Here is a 20,358-nt window from a genome sequence, read left to right on the forward strand (position 1 = left end):
GTTCTCCAGAAAAGAAAACTGAACATCCACCCACGAATCAAGAAAATTCTGCAAACCCTATCAAGAATAGGAAAGCAAGTCCAGTATCTAAAGATCACCGGACTGGAAAGAAAACCTCAGAGAATTCAGCAGTACGGGGTCAAGTGCAAAAGCGGAATGATGAGTCTGAAAGTGATTTTGAATCAGATCCTCCCTCTCCTAAGAGCAGTGAAGAGGAGGAACAAGAGGATGAGGAAGTTCTTCAGGGAGAGCAAGGAGAGTTTAATGATGATGATACTGAGCCGGAAAATCTGGGCCACAGGCCTCTCCTCATGGATTCTGAAGATGAGGACGAAGAGAAGCATAGCTCCGATTCTGATTATGAGCAGGCCAAAGTACAGTACGGTGACGTGAGCCCTGTCTACAGAGACAAATCTGGCAGTGGACCAGCGCTGGATCCTACCAACACACTTCTCACCCCAACCCGATTGCCCTCTGATGTTGGAGTGGAGGCTCCCAACCTGGAATTTGACGTATTTGGTGCCGTCCCCTTCTTCGCGGTGCGTCCTCAGCAGCCTCAGCGAGGAGAGAATGAAAAGAACTTCTGTCAGCAGACCTTCTGTCCTACTGTGGGTCTAGAGCAGGAGGAATTTGATGTATTCACAAAGGCACCCTTTAGCAAGAAGGTCAGTGGACAAGACTGCCGTGCCGTGGGGCCTGAGGCACATGCTCTCCCTTCTTGCCCCAAAAGTGTAGATATATTTGGCTCCACTCCATTTCAGCCCTTTCCCACATCAACAAGTAAAAGTGACAGCAGCGAGGACCTTTTTGGGCTTGTGCCCTTTGAGGAAATAACTGGGAGTCAGCAGCAGAAAGTCAAACAGCGTAGCTTTCAGAAACTCTCTTCGCGCCAAAGGCGCACAAAGCCGGATCTGTCCAAAAGCAACGGGAAGCGGCATCATGGCACACCCACCAGCACAAAGAAGACTGTGAAGCCTACTTACCGCACTCCAGAGAGGGCTCGCAGGCACAAAAAGGTGGGCCGCCGAGACTCTCAAAGCAGCAGTGAATTTTTAACCATCTCGGACTCCAAGGAGAACATTAGCGTTGCACTGACCGACGGGAAAGACAGAGGGAATGGCCTGCAACCCGAGGAGAGTCTGCTGGACCCCTTTGGTGCCAAACCCTTCCATCCTCCAGACCTGCCATGGCACCCTCCACATCAGGGCCTGAGTGACATCCGTGCTGATCACAACCCCATCCTGCCCGGGCGGCCACGACCAAGTTCCCTGCATGGCTCATTCCACAGTGCAGACACGTTGAAAATGGATGATTTTGGTGCCGTGCCCTTTACAGAACTTGTGGTGCAGAGCGTCACTTCACATCAGTCCCAGCAGTCCCAGTCAGTTGAATTAGACCCCTTTGGTGCTGCTCCATTTCCTTCTAAACAGTAGATACTTCTGATGGACTTTTGGCGTTAACTCCTGTTTCAAAAGAGTATGAATAGTTTTAAGAATTTGAAAGAAAATTTATTTGTATAGCTCTTTATATCATGCATTCTTACAGGTCAATCAGAGTAGGTGATTTTTAAATAAACCAAATAGAAAAAGGAAGCATCTCCACAGGGTAGTGACTTGCCGTCTCTTCCATGCAGGAGAAAAGGGAGCTCAATTGTTAGCTCTGCCCCAGGTTTCGGCCACCAGACGTGACTGCACAGACATCCAGGGGAAGAACGTGCCACCTGTCCAGTTGTGTAGCCACTGAAAAGGGACTGGAAAGCGGTGGCATTATTTTTATAACAGGATGTCACTTGTGTGTTCATACCCCAGGCTCATGTCAGGATCCAGCATTTACAACTAAGGTTATTTGTATATATATACATTGCGTTTGTGGATTTTTTTAAAGGTCTCTTCTAATTTCCACACAGTAAAAACAAACTCTGGTTCTCCTAAAGAGTTGGAACGTTATTATCTGGAGAGAGCAGAAATTTCAGTCCTTACACCTTTCTCAAAGAGCAGAGCCAGAAGTAACTGACTGTTGTGCCTAAAACTGTTTCTTTTAAAAAACAAGTGCCATTAATAATGGAGTATCTACACAGAAGACTAGAACACAGACTAAAAAGAAATAGCTGATGTGTGGAAAATGTAAAAGAAAATGATACAGAAGAGAGAAAAAAATGACTTCAAGAACATTTGATATTGTTTTGAATGGCTTCTTGTTCAAAACTTTTACTGTCATGTCCCTAATAAAGCAGATTGTTAGAAAAATGGGGAGTGAAGATAAGGGTTGTAGAGAAATTTTACTTGAGGAAAAAATTATGTAGCTGAAAGCCTGAATTTTTAAGACGTTTACAGCGTAAAACCATGTTGGATTTAATAATGTACTTTATTAAATTACCACCTTCACCAAATATCCCCCAAGTCGTAAGCAACAATTTTCTAGTTAGGTTGGGAGGGTGGAGTAGTTTTAATAAAGTGCACAGAACAGTGAAACCCATGAAGCCTTATAGGCGGGACTCCCACATCCTGCTGCAAGTACCTCTGCACTAGTACACGAGATCTTAAAATGGCTAGGAGGTATTAGATGAGGAGGAACTAGCAACTCAGTGCTGCTAGTTGACGCGTCTCTGGTGAAAAGAGCCCAGCTACCAAATTGCCTTTTTTTTTTTTTTAAACCACAAATCCTAATTAGAAACTTGAGATTTATAGAAATTGTTTAAGAAGATAGAAATTAGTATATGATTTACTGTGAATACAGTACCTGTGCTTCCTGTGTCTCCAGCTATTTTAAGTTATAATGAACTGCCCTTCCCTATCAACATTTACAAGTTTCTAGAACTATTAAAGCTATTTACAAAAAGGGGTGGAAACTCTTATTAACTGGCACTGTTCTTGATTGCTATATTTTAAATGAGCTTTCTCTGAACGCAGTTAAAGTATGTTTTTTGAGTAATCTTATTAGAATCTCTTAATTATAGTACCCCCAAATGGGATGAGCTATTTGCCTGTTTTCACAGTTCTAAACTTGGAAAGAAGCAAAGTATATAAGTAAACTATATATTCGTTTTTTATTCTCTTTTTAATCAGATACAAATTGGTAGACAAACAGGGAAGCAGTATGTGAATCTCCATGTAGCAGAGGCAGACCAAGCATTATATTACTGCTTAAGAGTTGTATTTTCAGAGCCCCAACTGCACCAATTACTTGTCCTTGTGCCAAAGGCAAATATTGTGTTTGCACCTTTTTTTTTTTTTCCTGATTCTCAGGTTGATTAATACTGCTAATGCAGATGCTCAAGTAGATGTTTTTCAAAACTTTACAAAGTAGACTCAAGTGATACTTTCTATTAAAAGTAAAGAGTTGGTGATTACACATAGTAAATTCATGAACTACAGTAGGTTTGTATCAAACAGAAGACTTTTTTTAATGAAAATTTGTTGGTTGATGTCTACACAGTATGCTTCTTTGACTATTTTAGTCTTTGGTCTTGGTCTCTGCTAGGCCTCATAATGAGTTTGATAATTTAAAAAGGGTAATGGATGGATTAATGTGGTCTCCTTGGCATGTAAACGTGAAATACTTCTGTCTGGTACCGAGGCCTTGCTTACACTTGCTTTTTAATACACTGAATAATTTTAAGTGATCTGGACACTGATGCAGACACTTTGGGCTTATAAAGATGGATAAATTGTAAGGAAACAGTTTTGACATTGTTAAAATATTTCCATTCGTATGTTTATTATATCACAGCCCAGTGACTTTCCTCTTTTGAAATTACAGCTCAGAGGAGACAATAGGATTCAATAGGGGACCCAATGGAATAGATAGAAATGAGGAGATTCCTTTGTGCCGAAGTAAAGGCATTTTCCCAAGGAGTACAGGATTAGGGCTGCTTTCCATTTTTCCATCATGTCTTCCCACTACTGTTAGGATATAGGTCACTCCATGTAGCGATGCCCAGGTAATTCCCTTATGAGAATTCTGCGAAGGGAGCTCCCGATGTATGTGAAAGAGCCTAACACATACTTGGGACACGGCGTTCAGTAAAAGTTTGGGTCGATTATGGGATGGTCCCATTCTTGTTTAAGGAAGGAAAGTTGAAATTATTTTCCTGTTATTAATCAGGTGTCTTCTGTGCTTCTTTTGTATGTAAAGTAGTCATAACTAAACCTGTAATACTTGAACATCACTAAGGGAAGTAAATTGTGAAGCTAGCAAAAATCTGAGGCCAAAGTTATTTCTGTCCTAACAGCTTTAATAATGCTTGTTGATTTTGAATAATCATTTTAAAAGTGGACCATTTGCTTATTTTAGTAACACTTCAGCACAATGTTAGTGTTAAAAAGATCAGCTTTTATGGCATTGAAGAATGTATCTGTTGAGACACAGAAGTTGCTTGGTGTATTAGGTGGAGGAGGAAAGGCTATATATAGGCTGGGTGAGAATTTGACTGACTAGAGTAGTTACTCAGAAGTATCAATTGGGAAATTGTGTAATTTTCCCACTGACCATCCCTGCGCTCCCTCGCGCGCGTGTGTGTGTGTTTGTCTATTTGGGCACAGTAATGACATTATTTGGAATTGTAGATAGACACACCTTTTGATCCCACCCTGGTTAGGTTACTGTTGAGCAGTGACAGATTGTCCTCGTACTGCTGGCGGAAAACAGTCGGGGGAGCCCGCCCTGCTGCTCCGCTGCCCATCAGGCAGAGCAGTTGCCTCACCATTTGGCCACTCCGCTCCATTTATCTTGGGTTTGGGTACTTCATTTAAGCACTGCTAGAAGGTACACAGGTATTAATATCACTAAGTTCTGAGCAGTTTGGGTACATTTGTCTTACTATGTGTAGAATGTGCAGTACACTTTTTCTTCCTTTCAGCAAAATTACTCATTTTTAGGTCTGATACTGAACTGACAGATCTACTGTGAGAATGAGCTGACATATCTACTGTGAGAATAACAAATGTTTGAAAACTTTTTATACACGGGGGTGTTTATATATTGAGAAAAATATATAAAACACACACATGCATGCACATGTCACCTCTCTCTGCTGTGGAGTTAATGTGAATTTCTCATTTTAAATGGAATTGCAACCACAATCATTACTAAAAGAACATTCACTCCTAGGGAGGTTTTTTACAAAAGCCACTAAAACAATGAGGTAGGCAGATGAAAATGCAAAGGGTCATCATTGGGTTTTTTTAAAATTTAAAACTCTATTGTGCTACTTTTGAAAGAATTGTTTTTATTACTAAGTTCTTTTTGTGATGGAATTGTGATGGAAAGGTCATCCGATAGTAAGCGGTATAGTAATAGTAAGCTACTTTTTAAATTGCTGGCAAACAGCTTTAAGTGCACTTTCTTTGATTACACTTCCATTTTTTGTTAAACTTGAATTTTCTGAAGCCTTTGATGTACCACTAAGCAAATAACTTTAACTTTTAATAAACCTGATTTACGTGTTTATTATATTTTAATTGTTACAAAACATACTTTCTAAAGTAACTTCAATCCTCAGATATAGCTGGGAAACTGAGAATCAGTGCTTTTTTTTCTTTTCTACATCTAATTAAGCACTAACTGATTTTACTACTTTGTTGCCTTTACATTGCTTATTCTTATTGACTGAGTTCTGTCCCTCATTCACTGTTTTGTTTGAAATTTAAAATTATTTTCTTACTGTATTTATCATACCTATTGTTTTAATAATCTGCTTTCTTTAAATGCAATAAATCCCAAATGGATCGCATATTCTTTATAATTAGTGACTTTGGACTTTTTCATTATTTGTCATAAATGTTTTGGATGTAAACTTCTATTCAGTTCTTTTATTCACACTGCAGACATTAAGCACCTATTATGCTCCAGCTAGTGGAATAGAAAAAGGAAAAGGATTAGATCTCAGTTCTTAGGGTAAAGCTCACAATGTAGGGTTTAAGTAAGAAAACCTGTGTGCCCTAGCATTTTTGCAGCAAAAACACTTCATAGCACAATCTGTTCGGGCATTACAACTACTGATAATTATAATGATGAAGGTAAGGCAAAAACATGACTTTGAAGTACCTTTTGAATGTCTGACATTGCTTTTACATTATGTATAATTTACTTAAGCTCCTTAGAAACTGGTAACCTATAGAACTTAAAAAGTATTTGGTTAAATAAAATACTGTAATCCTTGATTATGTCAGAAAAGAGGCTTTGGCATGTTGAAGAGAAAACCTATCTATTGGGTGGGTGGACTAAGTTTGGTGTCAAGATCACATTACCTTACATATTATTCCAGAGTCTTTAGATTGGTGGCTTGTGGAAAAAATCATTTTATTCATTTTATTATGAGCTTTTTCTGGCGTAGTAATATTTATCTCAAGTTACATGCAAAAATAAGGGCTTTGTGTCTTTTTAATAAGTTGCACAAAGCGTGGATTATACCACTGTTCAAATTCTATTGTAGCTAACTTCTTTAGAGAAAAGTCTGTGCTGCGATTAGAGCTATTTATTTTGAAGAGCTCATCCCTTTTTAAGGAAGTCCAGCTCTGTAATCATGTGTAAGAGATAGTTAATTATTCTCATATTGAGGGCATGAGTTTTATATTGCACATTTAAAAATAGTTCGCTTTTGCTTCAGGTGATTGGCACTATTGAAATGACATGATGTTCTGTAGTGTTTTTGATCCCAGACACGTAAAGCAGGACTAGGGCTTTGGTGGCTAACATTCCTGCCCTCTATGGATGGAATTTTCACTTTTCACAAGAGACCCCTAATGCTGTTACCTCTCCCTCGTGAAAATGTTTCATTAACGGTAATTGTAGTTTTGGCTCATTATCTCACTACCTCCTCAGGAAGTCTGGTGTGGAATTTCAGGGGACTTTGGTATCCAGTAGCATCTGTACCTCTGTTTTAATATAAACATAGTAACTGATAATGCAGGTAAAAGACACTTGCGTCCCTCCCCTGGTGGCTGAGCTGATTCTTCAACACATTTTGGCAGGGACAGGATTACCCAGAATGATGACTTCAGGTGGATACAGACCTACTCAGCTCAGCAACTGGCAGGGGTCCAGAAGTGTAGACTTCTGCCCCTTGACGTTTAGTACAGGGCAAAGATATCTCCAGGTAGGTACCTGCCAACTGGAGTTGCACACCTTTATGCCAGTCAGTCACAATCTTCAAATCGGTTACTTTGTCCACGTGGGATGCCATAAGATGTGACAGTCCCTGAATTCTTCATTCCTGATTCTAAAATATGATTTTGAAGCTGTTACGTATTATAAAGAATGACAAGCAGCACTTAATATATTTAGTAAACCCAGTTTATTTACATAATACATATTTTGCCATGCAGCTTATCGAATTGCACTCAGTGTCATAACCAAAAAGACAAGCACTATCTTTTGAAAATGGCTTTATATCGAAAGATAATTGCCTCAAATTAGTTAACTACAACCTTATAAATCACTATGGACAGTTTAAAACAGCCATGGACAATTTTAAAATGTAAAGTCTGTAGATAAAGAGCTTTTATAGCTCACACATTGTAAAATTAAAACCAGCCTTTTAGTACGGTAGCTGAATCGCGTACTTTTAATCTTACTTTAATCTATAAAAACAAAAATAAATCTACATTATTACAAGGCTCAGATTTGGAGGCAATTTTTAAATAGTTATTCTTTAATGTTGACAATGTCTTAAAAATTTTGCCAGTAGTGATATGCACACAGTAGGTGGTCAATAAATGCTGACATACAGAAGTTTTTATAGTTGACAGCAATCCACATTCATTCATTCCCTACTTTATAATAAATCTATCATAGAAAAGATGAAAAAGAGGATAGCTTTCTTACAGTATTTAACATTTTCATAAAAAGATGAAAGGTTTACATGGTATACTTCTCCCTACAGTCAGACCTGTATGCCTTTTAAATGAAAAAACAAAAACCCAAAAACAAGAACAAAAAAAACAAGTATCTTTTTACCCATGAATTCAGATGGCAAGGATTAAATTCATACACTGTAACAAAAAACCAGAAATATTTTGAGAAGACTTTATAGGAAAAGTGGTATTAGGCCTAAAATAACTAGACTCTTTAAGTATAACTATTCCGTGTATTTTGTTTGGCTAAAATATCTATTTAAAACCAGTATCATGTAAACCCGTAAGAGATGTTTTAGGGAAAATACACCCCATTCTCATTACACCAAAGTCCTCTTTCACTTCGGACAGAGACTAAATCTGTGGCGAGAAAGCAGCCAGTTTCAAAGCAGTGTGTCCCATCATTATCATGGTACAACAGCACGCCCTTAGTCTACTGGGGAGATTCTCCTTGCTGAGATACTAGCATGGGGAATTTATATTGCAATAACACTACACTGAAAATAAATACAAAATGTTACAGAGGCATAAACTGAGGCACGTTAAAGTAACATTCCTAATACCAGATGTAGAAATGTCAATGTGGAAATAAGCATGACCATCAATCAGCACTTCTCCTGATATTTGGTAATTCCAATGTTCTGAAGATACACCAGTATTCAAAGCAACGCCTGTCAACCCATTAAGAAGCTTGAATAATAATTTATGTTCCAGTGAACAACATATTTTTGTGTGTGACTGCTTTAAGGGACAGACCAAAGGACAAGAAAAGTGGTGTATGCTAGAGCAATGAGATCTATTTTTTAGGTATATATAATAATAAATAAACTTGATGTTTCAGGCTCAAATATTAGATAGTCTTATCAGTACTGTGAGTTGTCAATAAAATGCCAACAAGTGCATAAACAGGGAAAGACTAGAACACAGGTGAACAATCTTGTCATCAAATGGGGCATCAGCATGACTTTGTTCTAAGGCTTAAGGTTCATTTCAGGGTCAAGACTGGGCCATCTGGATTCTGTGGCCTTGAAAGTAGCACCCATATAATTGGGAACCCCCATCCATCACAGAATTTAGGACTACAAATTCAGAGAGGTGAAATTCTGCTATAGGAATTTTGGAGCCAAAAACCTGTAATCCATTGGCAAGAGTGCAATTATTATATGTACCTAAATAATATTCTTTGAAATTAAAAACTTATATGCTACTGTCTTGGTTATTAGACCACAGACTTTGTTGCCTGATCATATAATCAGTTCTTAATGTGATTCTTATGCAAGTTTTCTTCTTCTCAAAGCCTCTCTCAAAGAAGGAAAGGATTAAAGTTTTTATTCTAGCAAACCAAAAAATACAGTGTTCCTAAGAAGAGAGACTATAGCTAAAGGAAATCATATCTTAAGGGCCAGTTTCTCACAAACCATATATTTAAAGGCTAGTGAATATTCAAAACCACTCTCCTAGCTTTAAGCATAAGCTATTGCAACCTTCGCCTTGATTAGGCACTTAAAACTTGATCAACTACTGTAAATATCTTCTATTAAAGTAATCACACAGGATGACTCCATTTTATAATGGAGGTGAGCCCTTCCTAAGCAAATTAAGCTGGTGTTAAGTAAAACAAACACTATTTCTATACTGGTTTCACATTCATGGTTATTCAGATGTTTCTTACAAATGCCAACTAATATTCACTTTCTGTACAAGCAGCAAGTTAGTAGTCTTAAGGGACATAAAGCAGTTATTATTACAGATCCCCAAGTATATTTTTCCATTTTTATAAAGTATTACTCATGGTATATTAAACAGGAAGAAAAAGGAAAAACTAATGTGAATCTTAGAAACAGTGGGGTATACAACTCCCCATTACATATTGCTTAATAACTGAATACAGCAGGTGGCCATACCTGAATTCACAAATGTGAAACATAGTCAGGGCAAGGCTTGCTATGTCTGTACTGCATGACATACACTGTTGACTGATGCCACCAATATAACATCACTACTGCAAGGATATGCCATATTTGGTGGCTTGATCCGAGGTAGTTTAGTTGTCCTAGAAGGGAAGGAAGAGGAAAAAGAATATTATGATATTTTGATATTAGAGTAAGAATATATTCCTATGTCTAGCCTTGGACATACGGCTTAGCGACAAAAATATTTTGGCCATCTCAGAGCACCTGGAGAGTAATTCAAACCCAGATGTGTTTTTAAAAACGATGAACTCCTATTTTGGTCTAATTTAAGGACATTGGTGAATTTTGGAAATACTATTCCAAGTGTGCTTTCAAAATCTAATTTGGTTATAAGGAAACCAACTTGACAATAAACTATTAAAAAAAATCTAATTTGGTTAATTTCAGGAATTTAACCTTTTGTTTCCAATGTCTTATATATCTGGATATATATGTATATATATCAAGGGTTAATTTGTAAAATGTAATTAGTAATAGCTCCATTAAGTAAGGTTGATTAGTTCTAATACAACTTAAAACTGTTTCTCTTTGTGCTTAAAGTTTAAATTCCAAGGAGATTAATTAACTGGCATATGGGAAGTTTCTTGAAACATATCAAAATAAAATACAGTTATAAAAATTTATATGTAAATAACTTTTTCTTACTCATGGTGCTTCTATGGTCATGTAATATAAATATTCTCTGACCTTACCTGTCTTATCAAGAGTAATAGTATAGTATGTAGATTTTATTTTGTTTATTTAAATGTTTATTTTTGAGAGAGTGCAAGCTGGGCGGGGTGGGGGTTGTGGAGAGAGGGGGACTGAGGATGTGAAGCAGGCTCTGCGCTGACAGCTGTGAGCCTGATGTGGGGCTTGAACTCATGAACTCTGAGGTCATGACCTAAGCCAAAGTTGGATGGTCAACTGACTGAGCCACCCAGGTGCCCCAGTATGTAGATTTAAAAGTTTAAGTGCACACAATCCTTTCCATAGGGGTTTCTAGCCTTTTTTTGGTGCCACAGAATACTTTGACATTTTAATGAAGCTCCTAGACTCATTTTTAAAAACACAAAATACAGAGGATTACAAAGAAAATTGATCACATTGTAATACAAGTATGCAGATCCACTTAATTCTGTCCGCAGACACCTCTGGTGATCTTTGGACCCAATCAAATACCATTGTGAATTTTTATATTTAAAAAATTTAACTGAACGGAAAGTAAGTTCTTAGGTATAATTTTTTTAATTTCACAGTATTCACCCACCATCTCACCACCACATGTTTCTCTCTCTTTTTTTTAAGTTTATTTATTTTGAAAAAGGGGGAGAGGGAGCAGGTGGGCGAGTGGGGGAGGGGTCAGAGAGAGAGAATCCCAAGCAGGCTCCACACTCGCAAGATGTGGGGCTCAAACCCATGGACCATGAGATCATGACCTGAGCTGAAACCACGAGTTGGATGCTTAACTGACTGACTGAGCCTCCCAGGTGTCCCGCATGCGTTTCTCTTTACATAAATGGTAAATTTATGTCATAAATGGGGACTGGCCAGCCAGACAAGGTTTCTAAGCCACTCATTCATGAACATCTGAGACTATCAATTTATCGGTAAATTGTGTGAGGCTTTTTGTCTCACACGGTCTCCATATCTCCCCTCTCCACTATGCCTGTACTCGATCACACATTCAGCTACATGGGGCACATTTTATGTCAAGCTCATCTGGAAGAGAAGTTCCATAACATTTGACCTTTTACAGGTGTCCTATGTTAGGCAACTGGGAACTTCAGATATGAATATTTTAAGGCATAAAAACACTGTGGCCATAATTATGTAGTACAGAAAAATTTCATCAATTTTCTACATGCACTTGTGAAGACATTAATAATACAATAATTATTAGTAAGGTGCTATAGAAATGTATTTTGCCATAACTGTTTTCTGAGGAAAATTCTGGCCCTGCATGAAGGTGGTCTTCAGTTAAGGGATGTGTCCTGGTTATGTTCCTAAATCCTAACGTTTACACTCTGGTTCTTTGTACTTCACTCTTATTTAAAGCTCGGTGGTGAAAAACCAAGTGCACAGAAGAATGCCTGAGGGTCTGTGATCCGTTCCTTCTCTAGATCAGGGTTTCTCATCCTTCTTCTTCCCAACACACATCATAAATGCCATAATCCTATCTTCAATTCACTGTGGAAGAGATTCTTCAGCCAGGAGGAAGAAGGGACAAGTTTGCAGTTTGAATGTGAACCACACACCTATTTCTAGGTCCCCAAACCAAAGAATCACTGCTCTGTTTACTCTGTTATTCTTGCCTCAAGCCAAAGGTCACCTGGATTGCATCATTCTGTGCCTTACTAAACCACATTTCCACTTACAGGACTGAGGTGGAGGGGCATCATCTTAGTGACGATTGCTAACCTGTACTGGGTGCTTACTTCTTGTGAGGAAACTTGCTAAATGGTTCATGTAAATTTTTGCACGTAACCCTCACAATAACCCCATGAGAGAAAGTATTATCTCCATGCTCAGAGGAGGAAACAAGCTGAAGAAGTGAAGTAACTTATTTAGCTCATGCAGCTAGTAAGTGGGCGATATGGATTTGAACCCAAGCAGTCTGACTCCAGAACTACCGCTCCTGAACAAGCAAATACATGTTTTAGAGAACATTATTCATTCTACCCAGTGTCCTCTTAGTTATTTTCTATCAAAGGTCTTTTTCTCTGGACTGAAGGATCAGGGAACTCTGTCCTTCTATTGAGTCACTAGCTTGTGTATATTTGGGGACATGAAGACCCTTAACTTAGATAATTTACTGGGTGCCAGGAAGGTAAAAGGCAGACTGGTTATCTGTATCTACTTCTAGAACCTCATGACAGATATATGATGAAGTGGTCCTAATCCAGGCTTCTTTTCATTATCGTCTTACTTTCCTCTCTCTCTTTTCTTATTTTATGGATTTCTGCATACACAAATTGTTTTTTAAGAATGAGTCGGTATATAAAGAAGTCATTGGTAATTGATAATTAGTACTTCTCAAAATAAACAGTGGTTGGGAGTCAGGAGACTCCCGGCTTTGTCACTAGCTCATAAATGTGAAATGGTGGTGACCTCATCTACCTCACTCCACTCGTGGAGAAGAGAAAACGAAGTCTGTGGAAGCCCGTTGAAAGTTAGAGAACACTGGACAATAGAGAGCCATTCTATAATCAATAACATTAAAATAATTTTGGATACTCTGAAACATATACCTCTACCATACATTTTGAATAAAGTCACAAAAAGCACTATAAAAGAGTTACTTACCTGGAAAGTACCGTTCGGGAACTTTGGAAATGTAGAACAGGAAAGCAAGAAAAGCAATCACATACATCACAATTACACGGGGTGCAAAGTCCTGAAAAGCGAAACACTTTTTCACAGATCTTCCTACTGTGACTGAATTCCCAATTTACTGTGAATCTAAGTCATAGATTAGGTAGGATTCATAAGCAGAATTTAAGCCCGTTAAATCTAAATTGAAGATGATCTCCAGTAATAGAAAACTTGTTCTCAGTACTATAGAAAACGGCCCACAGGAGTGGGAGAGAGTGCCTGACGATTAGGGTACTAAAGGAGCTGGAGCTTGAACATGGCTGAAGGTCCCAAGGACACCCAATTCCATTGATGCCTGGGTGGAACGCACATGGAGAACGGAGGTACCCGCTGAAAAAGCAAAAAACTGAACCAGGGACTTATGCTAGAAAAGACTGCAGAGGTTTGGCTGAAAAGTGAAATCTGTTCCACCATCCCAGATAAATGGTTCTCTTGAATACCACTATATGAAGCAGTTCTTCTCTCAGCTCTATTGGAAAGCTTTTCCACTAGTAAAGAAAATTAGCCAGCTATAATTTATACATATTGTTTTCAATTCTGGTTACAAACCCAATACCCCAAGAAGACACAAAAAAATAAAATGAAGACAAAATTACTTCCGTCTACAAATATTTGAGAATTATCATGGCTCTCCTGAAAATCTACATTCTTAGACTAATGAACATGAGATTTCACATTCTAGAACACAACTGTACCCTCCCCCCAGGATTAGCCCTTCTGGAACTTTTCATTTTTGGTTAAGTCTCTCTCTTTTTCTCCATCTTTTATTTATTTATTTTTTAAATTTTATTTTGGAGACAGAGAGAGTGTGAGTGGGGGAGACGGGCAGAGGGAGAGAGACAGAGAGAGAGACAGAGAGAGAATCTTAGGCAGGCTCTACGCTCAGTGTGGAGCCTGAAGCATGGCTTGATCCCAAGACCCTGCGATCATAACCTGAGCCAAAATCAAGAGTCAATCTCAACCAACTGAGCCACCCAGGTGCCCCTCCCCATCTTTTTTGAAAATTTCTCTGGAAGTCTCCCTTCTTCACTGGAATGATCTGTGATCAGATCAGATTTCGATCTTTCAAAACCACTGTTTTCCGAAACCATGTTTCTATTTTAAGATTTCTGAACACTGGAAAGTTCCCATATTTTTCTGAATTTCTCAAAAACCAAATGGTTCTCCTTCTTTGTCATTATAAGATTAAAAGGGGTGTGTTTACTTCTTCCCAAATTTTGGCCCCTTCTATGTCAATAACCAGTTATTCATTTCTGGTTACAATTAAATCTAGATTTGCATTTCACCATTGTTTTCTTTAGCTTATTTTCAGGGAATTAAAACTGTCATAGATATCAGGATCACTGAAGTTCCTCATTATTACTATCTCACTTTTCTCCTAAATTCCTAATCTTATGAAGAAAACATCACCTTTATTCTCAAGTTGACAAAATGGCCAGATCATATCACTCAATTTGCTGTATCACAAAACTTTTTCTTCCTTCCTTTCCTTCCTCTCTGTTTCTTACTTTCTCTTTCTTTCTAGTTTTATACCATGCTGTTGCCAACTTCACGCAAGTACACGTAAGCCTACTATTAGTTCTCTTATCTTCTAAAAAATATGATTTTTTAAAATAAAACCTGCATTTAAATCCCCATATTTCAAAGCTCTCACTGCAACAAGTATATATGATTTCTGTTAATTTCTTGGCATATTTACTGATGTTAAAAATTCTTAAGTTTACTCTCTAGCGCATATTTAAGGCATTCTTACATGGATCTCTGAGATCTTAAGTCTTATTTCTAATCTCAAGAATACTGAGGAGTTCTCACTGAGCCACTTCTTTAATGCACTCCGACTTGGCCCATAATACCCAATTCTTATGCTCTTCTTTTACTCTCAGTAAAATTTCCTTGATGGGTGGGGCATGATCAAATCTTCATCATTAGTCTCAAACTCTGGCCTAAATTCCAACCCCATCTCCACCTTTACATCCCACAAGTGCCTCAACTCAACTGGTCCAAGGAAAGATCTTTCCCAGCTCCTTCTCCACCACAAAAAAATCAATCAATCAATTCCTCCTAGTTCCATACTTGTGTCATCACTGGCATTATCCCTGCCCTAGCTGACAAAGTTAGAAACTTAGAAGTCCTTCACTGATAAGGATTTAGATATTTACACACTCAAGGAAAGTTAAGAATATATCATTTCACAGAAAGATATCTCATAAAAAAAGCAGCAGTTATACTTCTTTATCCTGCATGGCATGCTTTTTTATATAGATGTGAAAATTATGGCATCAATATACAATTATAAATATTTTCTCAAACGACAGAGACCCACCCACCTGGCCTGATTATAGTGCTTTAACCAAAATGAATAAAACTGAAAGGACAAAGAAAAAAACAAGAAAAAACTAGTGACTACACTCAACCTACCTGTACAATAGGAGCACCGATTCCTCCATTGAGCCAAACCCAGTGAAGAGTTGGGATCACTCCGTATCCCGAAACAGAACAGAAGATGATAGAACGGAGCCTCTGCCACTGTTGTGTGAGGTAATTGGGATGGATCTGTGCAAAGAACACGGCCAGGATCATGGCAAGCACTGTGATCAAGTACACTTGACGCCAGTACTAGAAGGAAATCACATTTTAATTGTTACACAAATAAGAGAAGGAAAAGAGTAATTCTGGCTTTTACCTTACACGTTCCAAACTTAAGTTGTTTTTTCATCTCTAAACATGATTGACTTCCTTCCTTAAAACTGTACGTTCCACACAACTGTCAGGCTTCTTAGGATGACAAACCAAATTCCAAAGTGAGCTGTTGAAACCACACTTATTCATACAAAAGCATTTTCTGAGTACCTATTATATGCCAGAGACTATTTCAGTCCTGTAGAAACGAAGCTGACTGTGACATGGACTCTCCCAGTGGGTGAGCTCATAGACTATGGGAGGGGCAGACATAAAGAAATGATTATAATCCAACGATAAGAGCTGTGAACAGGTTGTTGTAGAGACACAGAGGAGGGGGCAATCATTACCTGGAGGAGCTTGTAAATGCTTCACAAAAGAGAGGATATCTAAGCCGCCATGAGGCTTAGTCATGAGGAATATATATGATTTTGTGGGCAGAGGGAGTCCTCAAGGAAAAGGAACAGTGCATATGGTGGGAAGGTGTTGAGAAGGGAGGCTGAAAGGCAGCGTACTGTGAGGCTAAGTATTTGGAACTGTACCACTGGCACCAGGGGACTAGCAGGGCTCCTTAAGAATGAGATGACGGGCTTGGTTTTCAAAATGACTTATTAGAAATATAACTCTGACATCAGTGTGAAAAACAAAGAGGTGACAGGAAGCCAGCAAGAATATTATTTAGAATAATTGATTCAAAGAGAGAATAGGGGCTTGGACCCTTGCTGAACAAAGAAGACAGATGTAAGCAGCAGATTCAGGAAACTTTTTAAAAATAAACTAAAATCTTAATGGCTGACTGGATTTGTGAGAGCGCAGGAGAAGATGGATAGAATGTTTCCAGTACAGAAAGCCATGTAAGTGGCTTCTACTAATGCAGCAAATGAGGAAAGATGAGCCAGGTGTGAGGAGTGGGGCGGGGTAGGGAAAGAGAAAGGATGGGAAAACATGAGACAATGTTCATTTAATTTTTTAAATGTTTAATTATTTTTCAGAAAGAGAAAGACAGAGTGAAAGCAGAGGAGGGGCAGAGAGAGATGGAGACACAGAATCCGAAGCAGCCTCCAGGCTGTGAGCTGTCAGCCTAAGAGCCCATTGCGGGGCTCGAACTCATGAACTGTAAGATCATGACCTGAGCCCAAGTCAGACACTTAACCGACTGAGCCACCTAGAAGCCCCAAAACAACGTTCATTTTAAAATATCTTAAGTCTGAAGGGCTTATAGAATATTTAGGTATCTAAATGAGCAGTTGGAAACTCAAAAGTTAGCATCACATTGAGCAGAGTTTTTCAGCTGGGCTTCAAGGACTCCCGTGGGCTCTTAGCTCCCTGAAACCACATGTCTAATTGTTTGGTTAGTTTGTGCCCAAATGTATATTCTCCTGGATGGAGGGTCCAGAGTTTTCAATAACATTCTCAAATTAGTCTGAGTTCCTTAAAAGATAAAGAACCACTAGACCAACTGGATATTTGGAAATGATTAGGTACCAGAAGAAAGAGAACACTTTGTCCTTTAAATAATCATTAGTTCCAGTGGTTGTCTTTCCCTTGGACTTCTAGCTTTTCTGAAAAGAGATGCACAAAGTGTCCCACTAGTCTCCTGGATTATCAGGGTATGTTTAGGAAAAGGTAAACAGAAAACTGGCTACATTTCAGAGAAAGAAAGAATAAGACAAGTAAAATAATTCAAATACTAGATAATTGCAGTCCCAAGATGCTAGCTATCAGCTTATTCTCTCAAATTTTCTACAAGATATAAACAGTTTCATGCAAAATCGGTACGTGAAAGCTGAGCAGATATGAATAGTTCACTCAAATCAAATCAATTTACAAGGTTAACTGCATATGTATTTAATATATGCTTATGTTGCAACATGATTAGGCCTGAAAAGTAAATGACTCCTACGTAAGTGGCTACAGTGAATAATTCCCTTACTTCAAACCAAATTTATGATTTTTTTCTTTGCTAGTTTCACACTTCAGCTTTACTGGCAGTCATCTCTGTTACCGCATGGAGACAAGGTCCTACTTAAGAATTCCCGAGTCAGTGGAATCTTGTGCTGTAACCAATCCTCCCAGTAAGTGACGGCTGGGGAGCCTGACTTGGAGCACCTGCCACATGTGGAGGCTTGTGGAGAAGACAGGCTCTAGTCCTTGTGGAGAGGGCTGGGATGCCTAGTAGGTGAACTGCCCCCGAGCAGCTCTGTCCTAGCTCTGAGAGGAAGAAACTAAAGGACAAAAGAAAAAGAAAAGAGTAACGCAGGGGAACAGGACTTTCTGAGTGGAAAGGCTTCAGAGGTACTGGGCCCAGGGGAAAATTTGGTTTGCTTCCTCAAAGTTGATCTAGAACTCAGAATAGATACATATTTGTTAGTGACTCACCTCCTAACTGGCCTGTCTCTATGCCTACCTCCAAACATAAGATTAAGGAAAGGAAAATATATTTCTTATGAAGAACTGGGTCAACACACTCACAGACAAACTATTTTTTTTCACTGAGAGAGTTGTAAAGGATCAGGGAAAATGGAAAGGAGCAGCCAGCTTCCTAATTTTATCAAGTGCTAACTCTGACACAAAAATAAAAGATACGTAATGTGCATCTGAGGAATCATGTAGCTATATGGATTTAGTGGAAACATAACTTAGTTTCAAGAAAATATCTTTAAATATGTATTTCAATGGAAAATTAGTAAAATGAGTATGGAACTGATAATGGATGTTAGAGATGTTAGAGATCACCTTTTGAAAAGTGAGTTTATATATACACAAGACTCTTCTGTTTCTTCTATAAGTTAATTATGTGTTTATTCAGAAGTTCAAAGGAAACATTCATGGCAATAAAACCTAAGACCTATGTGAAAAGTAGAATATAAAATGTTTTAGGTTACTTACATTATTACAATAAAAAGCATAAAATACACCGGAGACATAGCAGCCCAGTATTCCAATAGAAATTCCTGCATAATCTAATGCCATCCATCTTCGACAGGTTTTTTCTGATCGATGGCAGGAAAAAAGATGATAGCCCACAGAGCAAAGCATACAGACCTATGGAAAATAAAATAAATCTTAGCGACACTAAACAACAAGAAATTAAAGCAACTTCTGAATGGCGTTCAGTTTCCTTTTTAAAAAATGCCCACTATAGAAGTAATCCATGTCCTTAAAAAAATAATCAAAGAACACAGAATTGTATGATGTAAAAACATAAGCTCCTCCCACTTAATCTAGTCCCCAGTATTCACCCCAATAACATTTTTTATGTGTCCTTCTAGGTATCTTCAAAGAATGTATTGAACACGTATGATATACAAGTCCACACGGATAGATATAATATATACTTTTTAAAGTTAATCAGATGGAATCAAAATATACATTCTATTCTGCAATTTTGGTTTCTTCGCTTAAGACTTTCTGTGTCTATGTAAGATTTCATTGTACAAAGTTTATTTTGGGGTTGTGAGTTACACACAGTTTGTTGTGTCCAAGAAAAAATAATTATGACTTATGCTGACTTTATATGTTGTCACATTGAGAGCAAAGCTAATATGATTCAAGCAGCTGCTCTGAAGACTGATAAGGTCATTATGCTTAAACTCCCTCCAGGTATTTAATGGCTGCACTGGGGATACAAGGATGAGACCTCTGTTCTTTGAGAGATTTTTCTGAAATGAGTGAACAAACAGAGGTGATATAAGAAGTCCTACAGGAAAAGTCAGTGCAGAGCACAGGGGAGTAGGGTGGGGACTGGGCTTATGGGTGTATGTGTGCATTTGGTGGGTGAAGTGGTGGAGAAAAGAGATGCCACTTGCACTGGATCTTAAAAGGTTGTTCTGGCATTCATCAAGAATATAAATAAAGGTGCCCACATGTTTATTGGAGGGTCAGAGCAGGAAAAGCAACATATTGAAAACACAGAACCATTAAGGAGTGTCATGTGGCCCTCTCATAATACAATTATGACAAGTCCTACATATCACATCAGAGAGTTTTAACGTCAATATTATGGGCTAGGTGTGATACTACTGAAGAGTTTAAGTCCAGTCTTACAGAAGGGCTAAGGTGGGAGATTCTAAGAGTAGTCCTGAAGAGCAATGCAAAGAGCCTATCCTAAGCCAGTGATAGTGACGGTGCAGAAAATGGCCCAGATAAATTATATGAAGTAGGTCAAGTTGATAAATATTTTGTAAGCAACTGCTAAGGCAGACAAATGGTCAGCTAGCTATTCCAGAATCTGGTCATGAAACAAACCTAATCAGGCACCATAGCCTCAATATCATTATTTAAAACAGCATACCTGGCCACAATATCATTTCTTCATCCATAGTCTAAAATCTTCATCAGTCTGTGGCTTTGGCTACTAAGCCATCAAGTCAGAGTTCACTGACCCAATTAAATATAATTCTAAGAAGCTTGGTTATTTGTTTTCTCAGATTACCCTTGAGATTAAACACAATAAATCCAGAGAATATTCTCATTGACAAGGAGACATCTCATCGTCA

The 20,358-nt window shown here is 38.3% G+C and overlaps 2 protein-coding genes across 10 annotated transcripts in view; one reads left to right on the forward strand and one right to left on the reverse strand.

Annotated features, from left to right (window-relative positions):
- BMP2K (BMP2 inducible kinase) overlaps nt 1–6,102 on the forward strand; it is a 121,503-nt gene extending 115,401 nt beyond the window's left edge. For all 4 annotated transcript variants that reach the window (XM_039220681.1, XM_039220683.1, XM_039220684.1 and 1 more), the window contains one exon: nt 1–6,102. In XM_039220681.1, the coding sequence (XP_039076612.1) occupies nt 1–1,433 (1,433 nt within the window). In that variant the 3' untranslated portion in view covers nt 1,434–6,102.
- The window catches only part of PAQR3 (progestin and adipoQ receptor family member 3), a 27,013-nt gene continuing 8,057 nt past the window's right edge, over nt 1,403–20,358 (reverse strand). Inside the window, exons 3-8 of one of the 6 annotated variants that reach the window (XR_005526108.1) lie at nt 18,749–18,904; nt 15,599–15,796; nt 13,112–13,202; nt 9,758–9,906; nt 7,014–7,219; nt 1,403–1,463 (exon numbers count right to left, since the gene is read on the reverse strand). Coding sequence is in view for 2 of the 6 variants with exons in the window: in XM_039220686.1 (XP_039076617.1) it covers nt 9,764–9,906; nt 13,112–13,202; nt 15,599–15,796; nt 18,749–18,904 (588 nt within the window). In the remaining 4 variants the exon portion in view is untranslated. The other 5 variants (XR_005526110.1, XR_005526111.1, XR_005526109.1 and 2 more) reach the window with 5 other exon arrangements.

Source organism: Hyaena hyaena, unplaced genomic scaffold (assembly GCF_003009895.1).
Source record: "Hyaena hyaena isolate Hyena2069 unplaced genomic scaffold, ASM300989v1 scaffold_902, whole genome shotgun sequence".
Lineage (NCBI taxonomy): Eukaryota > Metazoa > Chordata > Mammalia > Carnivora > Hyaenidae > Hyaena > Hyaena hyaena.